This window comes from Lucilia sericata, unplaced genomic scaffold (assembly GCF_015586225.1).
Source record: "Lucilia sericata isolate MDLA Ls3-8-SP2 unplaced genomic scaffold, ASM1558622v1 Contig000143F_arrow, whole genome shotgun sequence".
NCBI classification, from domain to species: Eukaryota; Metazoa; Arthropoda; class Insecta; order Diptera; family Calliphoridae; genus Lucilia; species Lucilia sericata.
Window position 1 is genome coordinate 122,146 of NW_023994175.1, and position 22,358 is coordinate 144,503.

Sequence of the window (22,358 nt, forward strand, 5' to 3'; positions counted from 1 at the left end):
CAGATCAATACCCAATTATTATTAGTTATTTTGAATATTATTAATGTCATTCTAGCTCCATATTGATATTTACAATATGTTAAAAAAATTTTCAATGAAACGACCTATTGTACAACTTATGTAAGTATGCGTACGTACTTCATTGTATTTAAATAAAACACTCATAAATGTGCTCATTAAACAAAAATAATGAAAAATCATTGATAAGAATTGGGATTTTTTAAAATTCTGAGATACAAACATTTAAACGCATTATGAATATTTACATATTTATAAATGTTTGTAGATAATTTGATTTCATTTCTTGTATCAAAAGTATTAAAATAGATTCAAAGATTAAGTCTGACCCCAAAAGGGCTTCTTCGACATCTGTCTATTACATTTGTACTCACATATGAGTATGTATGTATACAAATGTATAAAGTGTATTGTATGTATGTATTTATGTATGTTTGTGAACTCAGAACCAAAAGATTGCAACATTAATGTGATCGTAGAAGTCGGAGACTGGAAAAAATGAAAAAAGATTTGTTAATCTCTAAATTTATTGAATTGAAATCAGTTTCACTTGTTCAACTGTAGCAGAAACATGGATCGGAAGTATATTAAGACAAAATTATTAAAAATATTATTAGTGTTGTCTTTAGTAGTGCAACAATGTTGGGGTCAACAAAACTTTAATGAATATGATGATTATGACGATCAAGGAAATTTTAACGATCAGCATCCTTTAGATACTCGTCTAAATTACGGTGCATCACAGCCTCATCATCAGTCGCAAAATAACTATGACTTGTATGAAAGACAAATAAATAATCCACCAAGAGAATATCAAGATGCTCAACATTATGGTGAGGAATCCAATCATCGCGCACCTCAAGCGAACTATGAAGAACAACAATACTCCGCTGAACCTCAACATCCTAGAGTGTATCAACCACGGCCAGAACAAAATCCACCTCCGCCACAAGATCCAAACGTTATATTAGTGCCTCGTTTAGGTTTAGTGCGTGGTCAGAGTAATTTTAAAATCATAAAAAATAGACCTATCAGTGCCTACTTAGGTTTAAAGTATGGCACTGTTAAACCGGGACTAGGGAGATTTCAGGTAAAACATCTAATATTATTGACAATTGCTCAAAGTAGATTTTACTTAAAACTATTTTAGAAAGCTGTATCCCCAGAGTTAATCGAAAATTTAATTGACGCTACTAAAGAACCATCAAACTGTCCTCAATTTCCCGATTTGGATATCATTAGAGAAAAGGAGAGCAGGTTTGAAAATGTAGATGATTGTTTAACGCTGAACGTGTTCACTCCAGCGGTATGAACTATATCCCAATTTTTTTACAACAGCAAGTAAACGAATTACACTCCATTTTAGAAATCGGGTTCATATCCAGTTTTGGTCTTTGTACATGGTGAAATGTTGTTTGATGGCAGTGCCGAAGAGGGTCAACCTGATTACTTTTTGGAGAATGACGTTGTTTTGGTAACCATTAATTATCGATTGGCACCTTTCGGTTATTTGTCTACGCTAACTGATGATATGCCTGGAAATGTGGCCTTGTCCGATATTCAGATGGCTTTAGAGTGGATACAAGAATATATTAGAAGTTTTAATGGCAATCCGGAACAAGTTACTTTAATGGGTCAATCGGGTGGTGCCACTTTGATTCATGCTCTTAGCTTAAGTGGAAAGGTATTTAATAACAAATCACCGATATCGAACTAGAAGATTTATTTAATGTGGATTTCAGGCCGAAGGTTTATTCCATAAATTAATTCTCCAATCTGGCACAGCTCTTAATCCCTACTTTCTGGACGACCAACCTTTGGGAACTTTACGCAGTTTTGCTCATTATGCCCGTTGTCCACCTAGCCGAAACATTGAGGGTCTGATATCCTGCTTCGAACGTATGAGTACCTCGGATCTTCTGAATTATTTCAAAAGATATTTTGTATGAAATACTAAATTAACTGATCACAAATTTTATATATTAAGTTTATATTTAATTTTAATAACTCCCAGGAAAACAATGAACCTAGAGGTTTACAATTTGTGAATGGTTTCAAATTGATAGTGGGTGACAAACTTGGGTTTTTGCCGGAACATCCAGCATCAATGGTGGCCAACAACACCAAACCAATGATTGTAGGTGTAACAAAAGATGCCGGAGCTTTCATTATGTCCAGTAAGTGCAGATACATGCATAAATTAAATTACGTAGAGTGTTCGGAAACAAATGCATAATATTTATTACATTTTAGGGTTCTATGATCAATTGGTACAATTACGCTCCCGTAACATATCGGATTATATTAACGTAGTTTTGAAACACACAACTAAACCTAAACATTATATGTTATGGAAGCAATGGGCTCTAGAACACATTTTTACCGCTGAAGATGCTCGCAATCCTTCAGTGAGTAATTTAGTGCAAAAATTACTGGAGGTACGCATATATAAAGACCCATTGTGATCAATTATCAAAAGTTTTTCTAACAATTATTTCAGTTGATCAATTTGATTTTATATCGTGGACCTATAATAGATAGTATACGTTTTACATCGAAAAACCATTCGACATACATGTACTGTTTTGATTATCGTGGCGAATACCATCGTTTTGGACACTTGAAAAATCCATTGCCATTTGAAATTGATGCCACATTAAGTGACGACAACATCTTTCTATTTCCGTATCCTGTCGAGGTTAGTCAACTTAATCCCGAGGACAAATCTATGGCAAGGGCAATGGTCACCATGTGGGTAAACTTCGCCAATCTTGGCGTACCCAATCTAAATACAGGTATATGGCCAAACGTTTCTTCAGAGTATGGACCGTTTTTACGTTTTACAAACACACATGAGAGTAAATTGGAATTGGACTATCATTTTGGCGAGGGAATACCGGTTCCAAACCTTTATCCGGAGTTCTTTAACACAACCAACACTAATAACACTATGGTAAAAACGACAACAAGTACGACCACGACTACAACCACAAAACGGCCCTATACCAATTACTCACAACAAGCTTATCAATCATCATATCCCAATTATCGACCATACCCCAACTACAATACTCAATACAGATCCTCGTATCCCAACTATAGATCACATGAAATGGCACCAACTGAACACCAGGAAAAGCCCGCTCAACCATTACCATCTCAATATAATTATCCGATGAATTCACACTATGGCAACTACCGTGACATGCGTCATTAAAATTGTTTTCAATTAGAGTATAATATTACATACATACATACATTTGCACAAACATATACACACACATATTTGTATTACTGATAAGTAACTCTTGAAATAGATCAATCTATGCACATAGAAACTTACTTATTGCAAGTAGAGAAAACTAAAGTACTTATGTATATTTATATGAAAATAAATTTTACTTATCAGTTCACCTACTTTACTGGATAGAGTTTAAAACATATGTACATACAAGTACGTACATTACAAAATTTTTACAAAATATAAAAAAAAAAAACAAAACAAATTATATTTTTAGATGCCATCCGCAACAAAAACTGAAACTTGGAAAAATTGAGAAGAGATTAATTACAAGCATTTAAATTTTTTTATTATACCCTTCGCTTTCGCGAGAAGGGTATATAAAGGTAATTTCTACAATATAATTTTCTGACCTTATGAAGTTAACGGTTGTCAGAGATGGAAAAAATTTTTAGTGTCTCAAATAAAATTAAAAACACATGATTTTTAAAGCAAAAGAAATCTATATCTTCTGTTATGGCCATATGTAAATATCAATAATAAATATTTTTCATTTTTCGATGTCCCTCTAAACATACAAAGAGGAACATTTTTATCAGGCATCCTTTCATTATTTTGAAAAACCAAGAAAAACAATATAAAAGAACTCTAAAAGTCATTAGTACATGTGTTAGTTAGTGTTCTCATATATTCATAAAGTCCTTTTTAATGAACAAAATGCAATATTTTCATAAAACAAAAATAAAACGGTTAATATTCTTAAAATCTATATATTACTTTATTTCTACTTGGTTGACGTCTAATTATACTATTTTTGGTAATTGATTTCTTCGTTGATGCATTCCTGTTTGTCCTACGAGTTGGCCTGCCTCGATTAATGGTGAATCTTCTTCTCATGTTTACAGTTTTTGATCGATGTTTCTGTTTCTGTTGCCTCTCACTGTAATTACGCCTAAGATAGTAAACTTCTCTTATTAGACTGTGGCCAGACTCTTCATCCATAATCGTAGCCGAAAATTCTTTAAAATAATTGCCGGCTATGGTAAAGGTTTCATCTAGTTTTAAATAGGGTCCATACAAAGTGGTCATGGGAGGCCAATATCCGCTACGGTGGCTTCCGAAAGGATGGCCGTTAATAACAAATGAAGTCCAAACATCTACCATACGTTTTGCCATTGATTCATCGGGTGGGCTTAATTTTTCGACATGCTCTGGATAAGGGAACAAGTATAAAGCCTCATCTGTAAGAGAGACACCAGCCTTAAAAGGACTTTGCATATTATGCTCCTCATCCATATCTCGATAGCGATTAAATTCTCCCGAATAATCGAATGAATAAAGAAATGTATTGTCGGGCACATGTTTATTGTTCATGTTTAAAGCTAGTAATACTGGCAGTTTGTGTAAAAGTGTACCAGCCACCTTAAAAATTTGTTTTTTTTTTAATTATTAGAATTATAAACTTAAGTACTTTAAAAAAAACTTACATCAATTAATCTGGGTATTAAGGTGGGAAATGTACCATTTTCCATAAGTCTTCTATTAAAGAAATCATGAGTAACAAAACTGGTCAGTAGCATAGTTTTGTCAGTGCCCACGACTTGTCGGATAACATGATCAATGTAATCATAGCTATTATAAGTATCTTCCGGTATATTTCCTTCCCAATCATTTTCAACGATCTCTGTAAATAAAGATAATATGAAATGTGATACAACTACTTCAAACGTATATAACAATGTTTACCATTAAGTGTCCTAGATCCAGCATTTTTTGGACAACCACCCATTGCTGGGTATGAATTATTTGATTTCAGCATTAAGTCATATGGATGTTCTGGTAAAACTCCGCTTGGCCCTCCTATAGTGAATTGTATGCCACCAGTGTGACCTACACCCAAGTCTGACTTTTCAATCTGAAATGATACATAAAAATATTAGTATTTCACTTTATATGCAAGTCATTATCAAACGTACACCGTGTGTCATAAAAGCTTCTAGCAATTCCAAAGCCGACATATCCATTAGACACTGATTTAAGTCTCTCACTGTTTTCATTGTACAGTTGTTCTTTTCGGCAATTTCTTGAGCAAACTTTCGAGGATTTTCCTCCAAAAATGTTGGCATTAAAGCTGACCCGGAATGGTATATCACCTGATGAAACAATCCCTTTTCAACCTGCACCAAAAATCAAAATATTGTCTAAAGTTTCGCATGCTGTTTAATTTAATTTTGCTTACCTTAGGCGACAAAGTTAATAAATGCGCAATAGCAGCACCACCCACTTGGCCAGCTACTGTCACTTTATCCGGATTGCCACCAAAATATTTTACAAAATATTTCAAAAATTGTAATGCCAAAAATATATCCAAAACTCCAGCGTTTCCGGGAATTTCATCAGTTTTCGTTGATAGAAAACCAAATGGACCCAAGCGATATTGCGGCACTACCAAAACAATATCTTTTTCTAACAGATAATTTGGTGGAGCTTCCGAGTTACTGCCCTCATACAAATATTCTCCATGTATGTAGACTAGTACAGGATAACTGCCAGACACGTTTGGTGTTGTAATAGTCATTGACAAGCAATCTTCAATATCCATTAAATCATCTAGTTTTTGCAATGAATTCATCGAAACTATTGAAGGACAACCAATTTTTTCAGCCGTCGCATCCATTGTATCTTCCCAAGGTTCAACGGGACGAGGGGCCTATAAAAATTTTAATTATAATTAACTCCAAAAACTTAGTTTCGTGAAAAACGCATTTGAAAAAGTTAAGTCGTTTGGACAATTATTTATGTAGAAAATCATAAAAGCAAATACTAATTTCTTAGTTGTAGTTGTGAGATTTTACTTTTTGTTATTAGTAGTCCAGATTTGATGGTAGAATTGCAATGTTTAAATCGAGAATCGGGGAAACTAATATATTAAAATATGATTGTGTCCCATACATATGTGTATTTTACACTACACCTTTCTAATTTTATCTAACGATAATTTATATAAGTATGTGTGTGTATATTACTAATTTAGCCATTAAGCTTCTGTCATTAAGACTTCACCACATTCAAAGTTATATATTTCGTACACATTTTGTTAAACTTTCCGCAAATTGTTTGTTTTAGCAAATCCCAAAGTTTATGACATAGAGTAAAATTCCATTTGAATACAACGTAAGTTTGAACTAAAGATTACACACCTTAAATCGATACTTTCCCGAAGGTGCTTCTGCATATTTAACATCAACAAACTGTAGTACTTCTCTGTGCGACCACGCAGTCTCAATAACTTTTCCTTGTATCGAACCCAAGTTGGGTAAGGTTATAATCGTGTCCTTTTCTTCATCATACGAAGCGATCGCTAAACAAGCTAGACTAAGAAATACCGTTAGTCTCAAAAACATGACTAATTTTCGAGTTTATTCGCTCAATCAGTATCTGAACCGTTTTCCAAGAATGCGCGTTAAAGACTGATTTCATCGAATGGCGGAGAATGCCACTTTACTAGATCATCATCTGAATGAGAAATAAATGCAAATTTCACTTTAAAAATTAGCCAACGAATATTTTTTTATAATTTCTTTCTTTCCTCTTTCTATGTTACATTTGCAAAATCTTTATGAGTTTGTATGTGAGTGTGTTAATTCTTTTGGGGCCAAAACAGAAATAAAAGATTAAGAAATTGTTAAAAATTGGCCAAACAAAGTGAAAGAATGCGTCGACATAAATTAAACAATTATGGGAAGATCTTCTTGATCTAAAAAGTAATCAACATCATTCGAATCATTAGCATAAAATGTTTTAGCAAAAAAATGCTGTGAACGGTGGATAGTGAATGATGGATACTGTATCTGCATATGACGGTTGGTCAAACACTTGTGTGGTAGCGTTGTTTTATCACCTCTCTTTATTTCTGAGCCTAACTTGAACTTGGAGATGTTGTTGTTGAGCAATATGTTTAATTACATTATTTATAATTTAGTGTGATTTTAGATACTATAATTATGCTAATTTATTTTTTAGTTAGTGGATTTAATAAACAAATCAACATAATTGTCACTAAATATATATATTTCTTAATTACCAAATTTTAGCGGATTTATTCTATTTAATACAAAATTGTAATTTAACAACATAATTATGATCGATTAAGTGAAAGTTTTGAAAGACTAATTTAATACACCTATTGATAACTGAGAGGAAAAAAACAAACAAGGAAATGTCATTAAAAATAGTGGTTGTTTCAAAATTTTACTTTTCAAACTACGCCGTAAGCCACGAATTTAGAAACATGCATCTATCGATCGCATTTAATTCATCAACACCGTTTCTTTCCAAATAGAAACTAAAATAAAAAGTATTTTTTTGTTAAATTAAATATTTAATTCAAATATACAAAAACACATACATATGTATGTATGTATGTAGCATGTACATATTTTCATTTTTAAATAGAGTATTTGAAACGGCTAATTTAGACTTTTAGAAGTGTAAATAATAAATATTGACATCTTAATTCCATAATCAACTTAAAAGTCCAACTGAAAAATTGCTATATGTATGTTAGTCAAACATATAAACACAATAGCCAAAATATATAGAGCGTTTAACGTTATATTATTTTCTTTTTTTTCATTTCTTATTTTTGTTTTCAAACTAATTTTATTCGTCTATAAATATTCATGTGTTTGGGGTCACTGTTTCAGTTTCGCGAATGAACTTTGTTAATAATTTCGATAGAAGCAGAAATACAAATGCTTCTATTTATTGGAGTGGCTAAATAGAAAACTTTCTAAATGTATATGTTTTCGTTTTAACTTCTTTTTTTTTACTTAACCTAACTAACGAAAATTGACCTTAACAAATTAATTGTACATATCGATTAAATGCCATAAATCATTGTCTTTAAATACATTCATATGTATGTATAATTTATGAAATACATACACAGATAAGTACATACATACGTACATACTTATGCATACATATGTACATTAGAAGTGCCCAGTAAATACACATTTTTATTTGGATTTTTATTATTTTATTTATTGGTGTATAATACCTGCATAGTTGTGATAAATTTTAGTCGAATCGGATAACATGAATCCTCGCCAGGAATCGATTGAAAAGTGTAAAATTGGGTAAATAATAGAACTTTTACAAATATGTAGCAAAACGACTAATTAATGCATATTTTATAGATATTTTATTTAAACAAAATGCATGTTTTTTTGAATATGTAGGTAACGTTTTTCATTTTTTCGTTTTTTAACGGATTTTCGGCATCCCGTTATCCGATTCAACTAAATTTTTACACCAGTTTGTTTTATACACTAATGAGCAAAATGAGTGATGAATGAGAAAAACTCATATCTTTTGCTCAACTCTAATGTACACACATACATAAATACATATAAATCTTTACACATACAATCTCACAAGTACATAAAGAATTATTGGTTGCTGGAATCTTTCAAGTTGAAAGTGAACAATATATCCGATATTTGCAAAATACTCAATTTCGTGTAATATTTATTTCAAATGTCAATTAAACTAAATAACATACTAAAAATATGGAATGCATCCTGGAATGCATGAAATTTGGTAAAAAATGTCTAAAAGGCTTTTGTGAACTTATCCTTATCTATTAAAAGAAAAAAGTTAGATCATATTTCAAATGTGCAAATTTAAAATTATTATTGAATTAAGTACAAGATACATATAAAAAACTATTTCAATAAAAGTTTAAATACAAAAACTGTACAATAGAAATACACTAGAAGTGATCAGAGTTTGTGTACTACATATGTATATCGTCACCTGAAATGCAAAAGGGCGTAACAACCCAAAATTTAAAATCGACTTTTTGATAGAAAATGGTCCACTGCATTAAAATACATGTTTTCGCAAATTTTTCTATTGTCAAAAACACCGACTTTATTAACATGAAATTCAAAAGGGCGTAACAACAAATTAGTCATGTCTATTCGCCAGAAAGTCTTAAAAAACATCATAATAGTATGTGTTTACTATTTCATTTGAAAATCCACAATCTTAAGTTGCAATTCCGTAAATCAATCTGGCTTCGATTTTGCCTTGAAGTGAAAGAAATATCTGGAGCTTTGATCAATATATTAGACACAGGGAATTTTGCTACTGACACTGATCAAAATAGACTCATAATTATTGTCTTAATTTCTAATATATGCATATTATGTACATATTTTAAATTGTTTCTTCATTATTAAGTTCAATGTCTGGCATTAAATATTTTAAGTTCATCAACCTCGAGGTGATGATCATCATAATATTCTAACAGAAGAAATTAAAGTACATTTTGAATTTTATTTTCATTAAAATACATGTAGTTACATATAAGTGTACATAATCATTAAATAGTTACATACAATAAATGGTATGTGCTTAATAACTATATAGTTTAATTTATAATCCTAGTCATCATTACGTCTGTTTTAAATTTTTTTTGTCCTTTTGGCTATTAATACAATATTGCCACGACCCTCTTCATTGTCTGTCTCCTCTTGATCAGCAGATTGATCGCCTTCTTTATTTTCAGTAATATCGACTAAACTGTCAAAGAATTCTTCGTTGACGAGATTATAACCATCAGCGGTTTCCTTAACGGCAGCGGTAAATTCATCGATATAATTTTCAGCAATCGAAACGGTTTTTCCAATTTTCATATATGGTCCCGTCTCATCGTTCATTGCAGGCCATTCTGGAACATTGGGAGCAGATGGCTTACCAGTGGCAGCAAACGAAGTCCAAAATGACACCATGCGCTTAGCAATCTTAATGTCACGATTTGAGTTGAGTAAGAGATATCTTGGCCAAGGGAACAAATAGAGATTGTCGTCAGTTAGAGAAACGCCCAAATCGAACGGCATCTCATTTATATCATAATCAGCATTATCAGATGTTGTGTAACGGTTTAACTCGCCCTCATAGTCAAACGAGTATAGATATGTACTATTGGGCAACTTTTGTGCGTTGCCTTGTAGGGCCAACAAAACTGGATTTTTAAAAGCAATAGTACTGCACAGCTAGAATTTTAGAAGATATTTCGTTTAATATAAAAATTAATCGATATTGTGGAATCAAAATTGTACAAAGTTAGTGAAAAGTTTTCATCTATCAAATGAAACTTACATCAATTAAACCTGGAGTCATTGCGTGGAATGTACCATTTTTAATTATTTCGGGAGTGAAGACTTCTTCCTCAGCATACTTCTTCCAAGCCTCGGTGGGATCAGCACCATTGGTTTGTGATATAATAAGATTTATGTAGTCTATGCCGTTCATGGTGTCATCGATAATAGTTTCGTTAAAGATGTCCGTATAAATATCTGAGTAAAAAATTTAGAAAATAACCAAGTGTGTTTAATTGAAACATTAGTAAAAATTTTGATTGATACCTCTTAATATAAAAGTGCCACCATTCTTAACACTACCGCCCATAGTGGGGTAGGCTTTGAAATTTCCAGATGTTAGTATTTTAGCAGGGTATTGAGGCAATATCCCCGAAGGACCACCGACAACAAATTGTACAGCACCAGACGCACCTACACCTTGACTTAACTTGGAAGTACTGTGTACATTGAAGGCTTCCAACAATTCAGTAGCGTTTAACTTACGCAAACATTTGTTAAGAGAATCGACTTTGTTTACATTTTTGCAACCAGCTATTTTACCAATATCCTTGGCTGATGGTAAAGGATTGTCGGTAATAAATGCTGGAGATAAAGCGGAGGCCGAATGATAGATTACACGGTGGAAAAGACCTTCTGGTACGGCTGGACTCATGGTTAGGACATTGATGAGAGCTGCACCAGCAACTTGCCCAAACAAAGTGACACGCGTGGGATCACCTCCGAAGGCTGAAATATGATCTTGTATCCATTGCAATGCTAACACTACATCCTTAACTCCAGCGTTTCCAGGTATATCGTCTGTCATTGTCGACAAAAATCCGAAAGGACCCAAACGATAGCGCACAGAAACCAAAACGACATCTTCTTCTAAAAGATATCCTGGGGCAGCCTCTAAACTACTACCATCATATAAGAAGTCACCATGGACATAAACCATAACAGGAGAATTGCCAGTAACCTAAATAAAAAATAAATATGATTTACATTTCTTATGTTCTACTTCGAAGGTCTCGAAGTAATTCACACACAAACTTACTGATTTCGTATTAACGGTCAATCTTAAACAATCTTCCACATTGATTTTTTTCGCTTTTAGCGCTTCGTAGCTGACCAAATCCTGCAGGGAAGGACAGCCATGATGAGGTTTATCTGCACTTAGCACATTGGACCAGGGAGTGACGGGCACAGGTGCCTTAAATCTCAAAGAACCGGAAGGAGCTTTGGCATAGGGAATGTCCAAGAATTGCAAAATAGTTTTACCGCTCCACTCTGACTTAAAAGTGCGTCCCTTCACCGAACCCAGTCCGGGTATTAATTGTGTAATATCATCTTTGACTTTCTTTAAAGGTTTCTCTTGTCTATTCTTATTGTTTTTAATGGGAACTTTATTAATCTTATTATTCCCCTTTTGTTTATTGTTTTGTGGTTTATTTAAATTTTGTTGTTGTTGAACCTTTTGAGAACCCCGCTTCCGTTTATTTTGCTGTTGTTGAGCTTCTGCGCACAAACTAGAGATCACTAGGATCAAAAGAATTAAACATAAAACCCTTAATTTCAACATCTTGTATGTTGAATGACTAAATTCAAACTAATTCTTTACTAAAAAGTATGCCTCCCAAGAAACCTTTTTGCAAAAAGAATTCAAGAATAGATAGAGGGAAGAAAAAGATAATTTATGTTTTTGTTAACTGATCGCCTACGGTTTTTGTTAAGCATGTTCTTATGAAAATTGGGTCAATCTAACAAAATTATGATTCTGTTTTATGCTTAAGGGCAATTAAATATCAATAATATAAAGGTGAAACAACAAAAGCCAATAATATAACTTTTTTGCAAGAACATATTAGCAATTCTAATTCTTTACCAAAAAGTGTTACAAAATACAACATCTTCATTAGGGTGGCTCAAAAAAATACTGTGTTTCCTACGAGACTGAAATCTAAGTTTTTCTATAATATCTATTGTCAAAAAAGTTTTAATTTCGACAAGAGAGTAATTTTCTGTAGTAAATGTTTAAATATTCGAAGCCGATTATCTCGGCGCGATGATTTTTGAGTTATCCCAGTTTTATTGTTAATGAGCGATATGTAAGAATAGGATGATGTCAACTCTATTTTTTCCAGAATATGAAAGTTGCCAAACGGAGAAATTTTCGACTAGAATTGATATGCAGAATCGTGGTGATTAAAATTGATGTTACAATTCAAACACAAGTTTTTGTATATGTATTTAAATTTTATTGCAGATTCCTTTTAGATGATTATTTTTTATCAAAACAAATACATATAAATTGGATTCGTTTCCACTTGAAAACAACAAATTATAAATTAGATAAACATTTAAATGTTGTTATTTTTATAAATTTGGATTTAGGAAAATGTGATGAACATTCATTAAAAATGTTGCAGTTTAACCTATAAAATGGCAATATTTATGAGTGAATATTTAATAATCAAACTAAATTCATTTTTATTATAATGAAAAGCAATTTTAGTAAAATGTTTAGTTGATATTCAATAAAATAGCCGATTCAGTTTTTAATCCATTTATTTGGATTTCATTTTTATTTCAATGTTATTTTTGCTATTTTGTTTCTTGCGTTTTTTAATAAGTTGTCGTGGTATGAAGAATGGAGAGGAAAGGAAAAAAACTTATAAAATGTTTAAGGAATTAAAAGAAAGTAAACTAATTATTTTTGGTTAATAATTAAGTATAAATTATTTTATATTTTTTTAGTTGTGTGGTTGGTTTGATTTATTTAAAGTTTATTTATTTTAGTTTTGTAGAGATTAGAGAGAAATTTATTTAGGTTGTTTTAATTCATTTAAATGACATTTTAAGTTTAAAAATGAAGTGTTGTAAATTGGTTGGTTTGGTTTTTATTGTGTTTTGTTTATTTTATTTTGTGTATGTATCGTCTGTGTTTTTCATTTTGTTAAAAGCCACCAAACTTAAAATTTCGCTCCAAACAACTGTATGCTGTGTGCTTGTCTTACAAATTCTATACATCTATACTGCTAGCTAGTTATCCTTGTAATCGGCGTCGGCCTCCCTATTCTACGTCCATCGTTGAATCATCTGGTACACTGTTTGTGTGCGCTGATTTATCAGCATCTGATTTGCTAGCATTTTCACCATTTTGCTGTTCAGCTCCGCCAGTGTTTTCTTTGGCTGGTGCTGGTTTCGATGCTGGTTTTGGCTTAGGACGATTGATCACCGAATTGACGCAGGTGTTGATAGTCTGTACTTCGTGACGTATATCGGCAACCTTTACAGGGCTGTCAGCGGTCCTTGGTGCCTGTGCGAACTTGGCCATGTTAGTGTCAAGCCATTTTTGGGCTTTTTCAGCATGTTCGGCTACATTAATGAATTCGGTTTCAGTTAAATGGTCGTATTTGGGAGATCCCTTCTTAAATTCATTGACGGCAACGCGAGCATTATTAATGGCGTGTTTAAGTTCCTCAAACACTCCTGGGCATAGTTCGAAGTCGTTGGCTCTTTCTTTGATGGGATTTGTTTGATTATGCAAGGCTTTGAGTTTATTAACATAAGTATCACGATCACAATCTTCTCCATCCTCATACAACCAATTCTCCAGATCATTAAGCTGTGAGCAGATGGCATCACGCTCACTTTCTACCACAAAACGTTCCAGAGGACCGCCCTGAAAGTAAAATAGATTCTCATTAGTAAAATTCAAACTATATGCTATCCATATCGTAGCCATACCTGTAATTTGTTACGCATTTCATAAACAAATTCTTCCAAAGCATTTTTAGCATCAATGCGCTCAGTTTCCTTGGCATCATTGGATACCATCTTAGCCTCCTGTTGGATCAAATTGCTCAAATCATTTGCCGAATGTCCGTGTGTGTGGAAATCCATGGGCAATTCGATTAATTTCGATGATTTCTTTTTCTTATCGGCGCCCTAAAAGTAATAAAGCAAATACGTTTTATATTAAGCATCACAAGTCAAAGTAAAATAAAAAGAAATAGGAAATTTGAAATTTTAAAATGAGTTATTCAATCAACTCAACAATCAGCAAAACAAAAGCCTATATAGGAACCCTTAGTAATGGAAAATAAACAGAACAAACAAACCTTAAAATTCTCAACAAAATCAAGTGCAAAAAGTTAGACATTCTATTTGTATTTAGGAAGGGAGTGATTGCAATTATAGTAAAAAAGTAAGCTTATCTTAGATAGTGTGGATGTGAGTGTGTGTGTATGGCAAATATTGATTAATAAATAAATTTAATGACAAGGTGGAGTTGTTTGTTACTCAAGGGTAGGCTTGTGAGCGGTTTCCTTCTTTAGTCTAAAACAAAGAAGTTGCCATTATGTTTATGTAGATGTACACATGTTTGGTTCAACAAATTTCCAATTTCTTTTTCTTTTGCTTTGCATGTTTTTCTATTTCTTTTCATTCATAAGAGGAAGTGTATTTAAGGTCTTAATAATAAATAAAAAAGCGTTAGAGAGATTGTGAAAACGTACCGCAGTAAACCAGCCCTTGACCCGCTGAGCCCACCCTTGTCCTTGTCCAGGCGATGAGGCTGTTGTATTATTATCATCCTCATTATCATAAAAAGCCTACGAGAGTGTGTGTGAGTAAGTGGTTCATGGACCATCATCAATGATGAAAATAAGATGTGATTCAAAACGAGAAGCCAAGAAGACAACAAAAACAGAAAAATCAAATTTCAAAATTGATGATTTACGTTTTTTGCAATTACTACACACAATTAATGAAGAACGACAAACCAATTATGTGCAAAAAAAATATGGTTAAGATGCGCAACTTAATAATTAAAACAGGAATGGAAATATTAAGGAGGGGAAAAGTAATACAAAATAAATGGAAACCAAATGAAACAGAAAGGATAGGGTTAGTTAACAAAAATAAAACATTAATGTCCGAAAAGAAACTATTTTTTACATTTAAAATTGATGTACCGCCTCTAGCGAAATGTTTCTACAACTTTGAAAATAAAATTTAAAAAACTGAATGTTGTGACAACAGAGAGCACTTCAATACTAGATTCTACTTCAAAATGTATCGATTGATAATAACACTGAGATTGTTTTTACCTCTTGTGAGACATCCATTGGTTCGCCAGCATTTGGTGGTTGGCCTTCACCGGCAGCGGGCTGTTCAGCATTTGATTGTTGTTCTGGTTGAGGGGTGGCAGGTTCCTCCACCTCCTTCTTGTCGACCAATGAGGCACTTGAAATCAAGACAATACCGTGGTGATTAATTCTGACTTTCACCTTGACCTCGGAGTACTCTCCCTTCTCGTTGGGCTTGACATCCTTTATGGTCCAGCGACCAATTGTGGGATCTGGATAAGGAACGGCTTGGGCATACTGAACGGTCATAGTGAAAGGCTCTTTGCGGTTCAGCGTTAACAGACGACTGAAGGGAGCAGCGTGAAATACGGGGAACACCTCGATACCACCTCCGGGAAGAGAACCTTCCCCATCCCAAGTAACTTTAACGGCGTAATTCTGGATGTCAGTAACACCAAACTCGCGTACACGTACAGCGGGCGACATTATGGCGCACTGCAAGGCACCTCCACGAGAAACTGACTCGTCTTGGTTCAATGTTGTGCTGGCCGTCTTTCCGAAGACCTGTTCGATTAAATGCTTAATAGCAGGAATGCGAGTGCTACCGCCCACAACTTCCACCGAGTGAATCTCCTCCAGGGTAAGTTTTGACTCCGCCAACAATTTTTTAAATGTGGCTTCGACCCGTTGGAAAACAGGAGCACACAACTCTTCCATTTCAGAACGTTGCATGCTAGATGATACATCAATATCATCCATGAAACACTCGATGCCGAGGGGCAGTTTAGTGCTGTTGGCAGACATTTGCTTCTTCAACTTTTCAATTTCGGTGATAAGACGCAGCCAAGAACGAGCATTTGTTTTAGCATTAATCTTGTAGCGGTCGTTGAATTCCTTAGCAAAGTGCTCAGCTAGGGCAAAATCTATGTCCCGGCCTCCCACCTGATCCCAACTGCTGGCCAGCATCTTAAGTTTGCCCTTCGTAAAGGCACACGCACTGACCTGCAGTGATGAGTGACCACAGTCCACAAATACGACATTACGTGGCTTATCTTCGGGCAAGTCCTGCTTATAGAAACCATACGACAAAGCCGTAGCTGTGGTCTCATTCATAAGACGCAAGACATTGAGACCGGCAATTTGGGCAGCATCAAGCAAAGCCCTACGCTCAGCATTCGTGAAGTACACGGGACAAGTTATAACACAATCATTTACCTAAAAACAAACAAATAAGTCGTTAATATTTAAATTATATTACACCACTCATCATTCTAGCCACTTACCTGGGCGCCTAAAGCATGAGTAGATGTCTCTTTTAATTTGGTGAACAACATGGCGGTCAACTGTTCAGGTGTGAAACATTGCTCCTGGTCCAAATAATTTACACGGAAGCCGATGCTGCCATCTGGTAAAGCCTCGACTTTTGTTGGAATGCTGCTGAGTTCACGTTGAACATGGGGATCGTTGAATTTACGCCCCAATAAACGTTTAAAGCCACTTACTGTGTTTTTCAAATTTGTGACTTGTTGATTTTTGGCGGCCACACCAATAATACGTTTTTTGCCATCGAACGCTACACATGATCTATGATTAAAGAGAGAATAACATCAACACACACACATATAGCCTCAATAACTAAATAAAAAATGTATGATTTTTTAAATCACTACCAAAAAAAAAAAAAAACAATCTAGAAAAAATGACGTCATAACAAATTTGGTCAGACGATAAGAAAGAAGTTAATGTTTAAACAAGTAATTGACTCATTCATCTTTTTAATAAGGTGTTTAATATGTTTTAAGTATGTTTAAAGTGTACGTCGGTTGATATGTGAATGTTTAGTCCCAACAGCTGGTCACGTAACATTAAATTTCTTTCAATGTAGAATAAAATTTTCCTAACGTACACTATTTGTTTCATAACAGCAATAATAATCGACCAAAGATTAATAAATTAAAAATTTTATTAAATGCATGTATGCAACATTCTAATACCAATAAAAGAAATTTCGTTTCGCATACCTGCTAGTCTTTTATAGGTACATATATACTTTAGGTATTTGTATTAAAAAATAACAATTTTTCATCTTGGCTTTGCTTAATATTATTGTCTTTAAATAAATTATGTCGTCGTCCAAATTGGTATAGTCGTCACAAAATTTGCCGGTCGATGACTATTTTTATAGTTTTCGATACTTTTTGCAAACAAATAGTGGACGCTTTTGGTCATAATAAAAATATGTATAAACAATAAATATTACACCCACCTAATTTAATATTTTGTATGTACATAGTTTATTTGTTGAATGTACTATGTCTATCAGGGTATATCAAAATGACTTAAGTAATTAAAAATTTTAAGTTTCATGTGAAAAAGAAATTTTCGCATTTTTGCGGAGAAAACATATTGGATTATTTTACAACAACAATAGAAGATGCTGAGCTTAGAAACAGTTGCATCCGGCCGATACATTCACCTTTTCTGGATAATTATTTTAGTTTTAAAATTTCGTTAATTTTGGGCTATTACAAAATCTATTCCGATTATTTAAATTAATCTTTAACATTTGTATGTTGAATTATTTGATTCCATCAGAAGTAGAATTTTCCTTTAAAATGATTTTCTCATAAAAAATTAATAGTAAGTTGTTATAAAAACTTAAAATTAATATTGATTTCAAATTCCTTTATATAAACCACTTTTAATACCTATTATGATTTGAAAACTAAGAGCCACCCTTTCTTTTTTAGCCGACATTTGTAACCATGTACAATCAGTGGTGACATTAACATCACAAACTCAAATTTAATTTGGTCGTCCATTTGTATTGTTAGTATGAGATAATGAAGAATATTCCGATATAAACGCATTATTAATTTCAGCTGTGTCATTGAAAAATCAATAAATTCTAGAAAAATAAACAAACTTCTGGAATTAAATAGAAATGTTTTGAAATATTTAATTGACTAAAACGCCCTATTATTTCGAGTAAAACAAGACAATTTTTTCTGAAATTTATATTTTTTCCTTGTACCTATATGAAGAATATGCATACATACATTGTAAAATTATTGTAATTTCCATGTACTTTTTGTTTTTTTTTTTTTTTTTTTCAACACTTACTCTTTGTAGTAGTCAAAAAGAGAACGAAAAACAAAGTGAGAAAAAGTTAATTCTAACCTCACTTTTTTGGCATTTGTAATGCTTAATCACTAAAATTTTTTCTTTCTTCTTGTAATTTTTACAATTTACTTAAATTAAATAAAATATTGAATTTTAATATACTTACGGAGTTGCTCTTAAGCTGTAATCATTAGCCAAAGTCTCGATACCACCAGCCTTAGCGGCGGCAATGTAGCAAGACTCACTTCCAAAATCAATACCAATCACAGACATTTTTCTGCTATTTATTCTCCCGGATTATTTATAATGCAAAATGTTTAATTGGGTTTTCTTGCTATAATTTAGGCTTGTTTCTTTTCTACTTCTTATGACCAAAATCACAAACTTCCAGAAATTCTGTAAGGAAAATTTGGAGAAAAAAATTTTATTTGTATCAATCAATAGTTTTCACACGTCATACGACAATTTTTCATGTTAATTTTTTTAATATTCCAGAAAATTCTTTGTAAACAACTTAAATAAAAAGCGAACAAATTCTACAATACATTAGATTACACAAAAAAAATTAACAAAATAAAATTGCACATGGAAAATATTCCGTAACTCCGAATAAATTATTTTATCATTTTCGATATCTGGTTCAAGGTGTGTTTTTATTACCAGTTTTAAATGTCTTATTAAACAGATGTTTTACTTAAATTTGTGTAGTTTGATTTTCACTTTGACAGATTCAATTTAATAATTATTATTTTTTAATAAAAATATGTATGTACCTTTACTTTTTTTAATTAAAAAGCGGAAATTTCTTTCGAGTTGTTTTCTTGAACGCGTTTCTTTTTCAACTGTGCCGTTTTTCTTTTCTTATGAATTTTCTAGAAATTTTTGACGTTTGTTTTGTTTGGTCATTCGTTTATTTAGTGCAAAAAGGAAGTTGGCAACGTTAACAAATATACACAGTCAAATAATTTTGAAATGTTTTATTCAGGGTTGTATTTATGTATGCCGCGTTTGATGTGTAGGAAGTGTATGAAGGTATGAAGGTTTGAAATCTTTATAAATCCTTAAGCGCCACGGCCACACATCAAATTTGTTTGACTCAAACGGTAAGTTTTTTGATTGGGTTAGTGAAAAAACTCACATGTATATGTGTGGTGTGAGTTTTTTTTACTAACACAATCAAAAAACTTACCGTTTGAGTCAAACAATTTGATGTGTCGCCATGGCGCTTTAGGTTGTCAAACACATAAGAAATACACGGGGTTGTATGAAGACTCGGTATGATGACTTTTTTGGCGCAAAAAGTCATCATACGGGTCAGTGGCGGGATAAATTGCTGCAAAAAAATACAGCGAATTCATCGATTTGCATAAAAATTGCAGCGAAAAAGATGCAGCAACTTCATTGCAACAACAAAGTGTGCAAAGAAGTGGAAACTATTTTATTAAGAAAATTTTAAAGTTGTTAATTTCAAAAAATAATAAATTTTATCGTGGGAAAGTTGTGTTATTTTTGCAAGAAAAAAAGGAAATAATTCGTGCAAATTTACTATTATTGTTAATAATATATTCTATATAAAAGATAATTATTTAATTTGCGGTTCAGAAGAGTTCTGTGGAAAAATTAATTTACAAAATTTGTTATTTGGTGCTTTTTGAAATTTTAAAGTTGACAACACTGTTGTTTTCTTCTTCTACTTAATAAAAAAAACACGAGTTTGTTGAAAATTATTCGTTTAGTGAACATTATTTTTAGGATTTATCGTAAATTAAGCATTTATAAAATACTAAATAATGTTTCGAATGCCCCCACAAATTGATCCCGCCGAGGAAAAGAAGCGGGTACAAGCTGATGTACGCAATAATTTTATAATGTTTACCGTTTTATGTTTAGCCATACGTTTGGGTAAGTCGAATAAAATTGTATTACAGAATAACATTTTCACTCCTAACTTATTTACTTTTTAGCCCCGATTGTTTTGGATAAAGTTCAGGCATAGCATTTCAAGAATCCATCAGCAACATGGGTAGAGCATCTAATGTCTTTATTTTTTAAGGCAAAATGTTGACTGAAACCAATGGTTATATCGTGTCCGATGAGTAAATTTATTTGCAGTTATTTAGTTGCTTTTATTTCTCAACAAACCCAAGTTGAATTTATTTAAATTATGAGTGTTATCTAATGAATTGAAATAAAATATTCATTGTTATTAATAAAATCGTGTATATCTTTTACTTATCGTTCAATCCGTACTCAAGTATAATAGAAATTTGATTTGTGCCATTGGGAATTCAAATGTGTCTGTATGTATATGTATGTATTTATGTATGTCATGTGCAATATAACTATTAATTATCCCTTCACACTTCATTTTACACAGTACCGTTACATGCGAAATTAAAATTAAGTAAAAATTAAGATTAACCAGTTTTTGCTTTGAAGCTAATTAATTTGGCAAATTTGTTGATCTTGAAACTGTTTTGACTATTAATCATTTCATCCTGGGATTGAGTCAAATTTAAAATGGAATTACAATTGCCCCAACAGCTGGAATATTCACTAAGCCAGCAATATGGTATAACAAGAGTTTGATTTATTTATTTGATGTGAACATTTTAATTAGAAAATCTAAATTTAGATATTCTTACTGAATATGCAAGTCCACGCAATGCGGAAGTTGCAAAACAAACAGAAAGAAATGATGAGAGTTTTTGTAACAAACCAATTCACAATTGGTAAGGTATTCTCTACCAGATCTTTGAAATTAATAATTGAATCCTAAAGAAGTTAGATTTGAAATTCTTGATATACATTGTACATAGTAGGTGCTATGTTGGATCAGTATTATTAATAGTTTTCATTTATTAGCACTCAGCGAAAAAGAAAAATATATCCTAGTCCAGTATGGCGCAGAGATTCAACTAACCGTTTGCAGCGCAAACCACTTCGAAAGAGCACTTCTTTTGAATCATCTTTGGACGAAATTCGAGACTATGATTTGAACGAAAGTGCCGTAATGGATTCATTATTTAACTCAACTCATATAAAGTAAGAAATACTTCAATAATAAATTAAACTACTAATCTATATAAATAATCAACCGCGACAGTTCTCCCCAGTGGCAGAGAGTAGAGTATGAATGTACAACGCAGTTAAGGAAAGGTTTAATGCCTGTACAAAATCGTAAAATTTTTAATTCGACTATGAAGAACGGGTAAGTCAATATTGTACATATTTTTGTTAAAACCTTCCTATCGATACATTTTAGCTATCCTCATAAGTCTATGGCTGAAACTAATGCAAATCCAGAAATTTTGTTAAATATGGACCAATACACCTCACCGGTCATACATCGGCGCAATCACTCAGGAAAACTTAAGATGTAACTTGATTTGTTGCCTACAAATCCGTATTCATTCTAAAAACTTACTTTTATTTAAATATACAGTTCCAACAGTTGGATAGAATGGACACCGTTTTGGAATAGAGATGAATACAGCAAACGTTTAGATCGTCGTCATTATATTTCGGATTTTTTTGACTTCTCAATGGATCCTAATGATTATTAATTAATCTTCCTAAGTTGGAAATTTTATTAAGAGCTGCGCTCAATATTCTGTTTTATCATTTTATAAAAATTTCCATTTTAAGACTTGTACTTGCATACTACATATTTAAATTTTATGATTTTAACAATAAATTTTTTAGGTATAACACCTTGATTTTAACAAGAAA

The 22,358-nt window shown here is 32.5% G+C and overlaps 7 protein-coding genes across 10 annotated transcripts in view; 4 read left to right on the top strand and 3 right to left on the bottom strand.

Annotated features, from left to right (window-relative positions):
- LOC119601114 (speract receptor) overlaps positions 1-22,358 on the top strand; it is a 65,608-nt gene that overhangs the window by 7,026 nt on the left and 36,224 nt on the right. The window lies entirely within an intron of this gene.
- Positions 542-4,017, top strand: LOC119601119 (glutactin). The gene is made up of 7 exons (XM_037951876.1): positions 542-1,108; positions 1,169-1,324; positions 1,385-1,702; positions 1,761-1,961; positions 2,033-2,195; positions 2,272-2,456; positions 2,519-4,017. Exons 1-7 carry the CDS (start codon positions 590-592, stop codon positions 3,233-3,235), a joined length of 2,259 nt encoding a protein of 752 aa, XP_037807804.1. The 5' UTR covers positions 542-589; the 3' UTR covers positions 3,236-4,017.
- LOC119601121 (glutactin) lies at positions 4,010-6,788 on the bottom strand. The gene is made up of 6 exons (XM_037951879.1): positions 6,460-6,788; positions 5,499-5,969; positions 5,236-5,436; positions 5,006-5,174; positions 4,747-4,943; positions 4,010-4,681 (listed from the first exon to the last, which is right to left on the bottom strand). Exons 1-6 carry the CDS (start codon positions 6,661-6,663, stop codon positions 4,019-4,021), a joined length of 1,905 nt encoding a protein of 634 aa, XP_037807807.1. The 5' UTR covers positions 6,664-6,788; the 3' UTR covers positions 4,010-4,018.
- On the bottom strand, positions 9,585-12,015 carry LOC119601120 (glutactin). Its single transcript, XM_037951877.1, has 4 exons — positions 11,468-12,015; positions 10,696-11,389; positions 10,430-10,626; positions 9,585-10,323 (listed from the first exon to the last, which is right to left on the bottom strand). The coding sequence occupies exons 1-4, from the start codon at positions 11,990-11,992 to the stop codon at positions 9,733-9,735; spliced, it is 2,007 nt and encodes a 668-aa protein (XP_037807805.1). The 5' UTR covers positions 11,993-12,015; the 3' UTR covers positions 9,585-9,732.
- Positions 12,961-19,500, bottom strand: LOC119601117 (heat shock 70 kDa protein 4). Of its 4 annotated transcripts, none has more exons than XM_037951872.1 (7): positions 19,400-19,488; positions 18,793-19,022; positions 16,787-17,087; positions 15,525-16,718; positions 14,931-15,026; positions 14,161-14,361; positions 12,961-14,095 (listed from the first exon to the last, which is right to left on the bottom strand). In XM_037951872.1, the coding sequence occupies exons 2-7, from the start codon at positions 18,897-18,899 to the stop codon at positions 13,484-13,486; spliced, it is 2,511 nt and encodes an 836-aa protein (XP_037807800.1). In that variant the 5' UTR covers positions 18,900-19,022; positions 19,400-19,488; the 3' UTR covers positions 12,961-13,483. The 4 variants fall into 4 exon arrangements, with proteins under 4 accessions (XP_037807800.1, XP_037807801.1, XP_037807802.1 ...); XM_037951873.1 differs by having other exon boundaries at positions 19,287-19,463; XM_037951874.1 differs by lacking the exon at positions 14,931-15,026 and having other exon boundaries at positions 19,400-19,500.
- Positions 20,266-20,841, top strand: LOC119601127. The gene is made up of 2 exons (XM_037951888.1): positions 20,266-20,528; positions 20,591-20,841. The coding sequence occupies exons 1-2, from the start codon at positions 20,417-20,419 to the stop codon at positions 20,620-20,622; spliced, it is 144 nt and encodes a 47-aa protein (XP_037807816.1). The 5' UTR covers positions 20,266-20,416; the 3' UTR covers positions 20,623-20,841.
- Positions 21,058-22,354, top strand: LOC119601126. Its single transcript, XM_037951887.1, has 6 exons — positions 21,058-21,198; positions 21,262-21,358; positions 21,492-21,671; positions 21,733-21,837; positions 21,892-22,005; positions 22,072-22,354. Exons 1-6 carry the CDS (start codon positions 21,147-21,149, stop codon positions 22,190-22,192), a joined length of 669 nt encoding a protein of 222 aa, XP_037807815.1. The 5' UTR covers positions 21,058-21,146; the 3' UTR covers positions 22,193-22,354.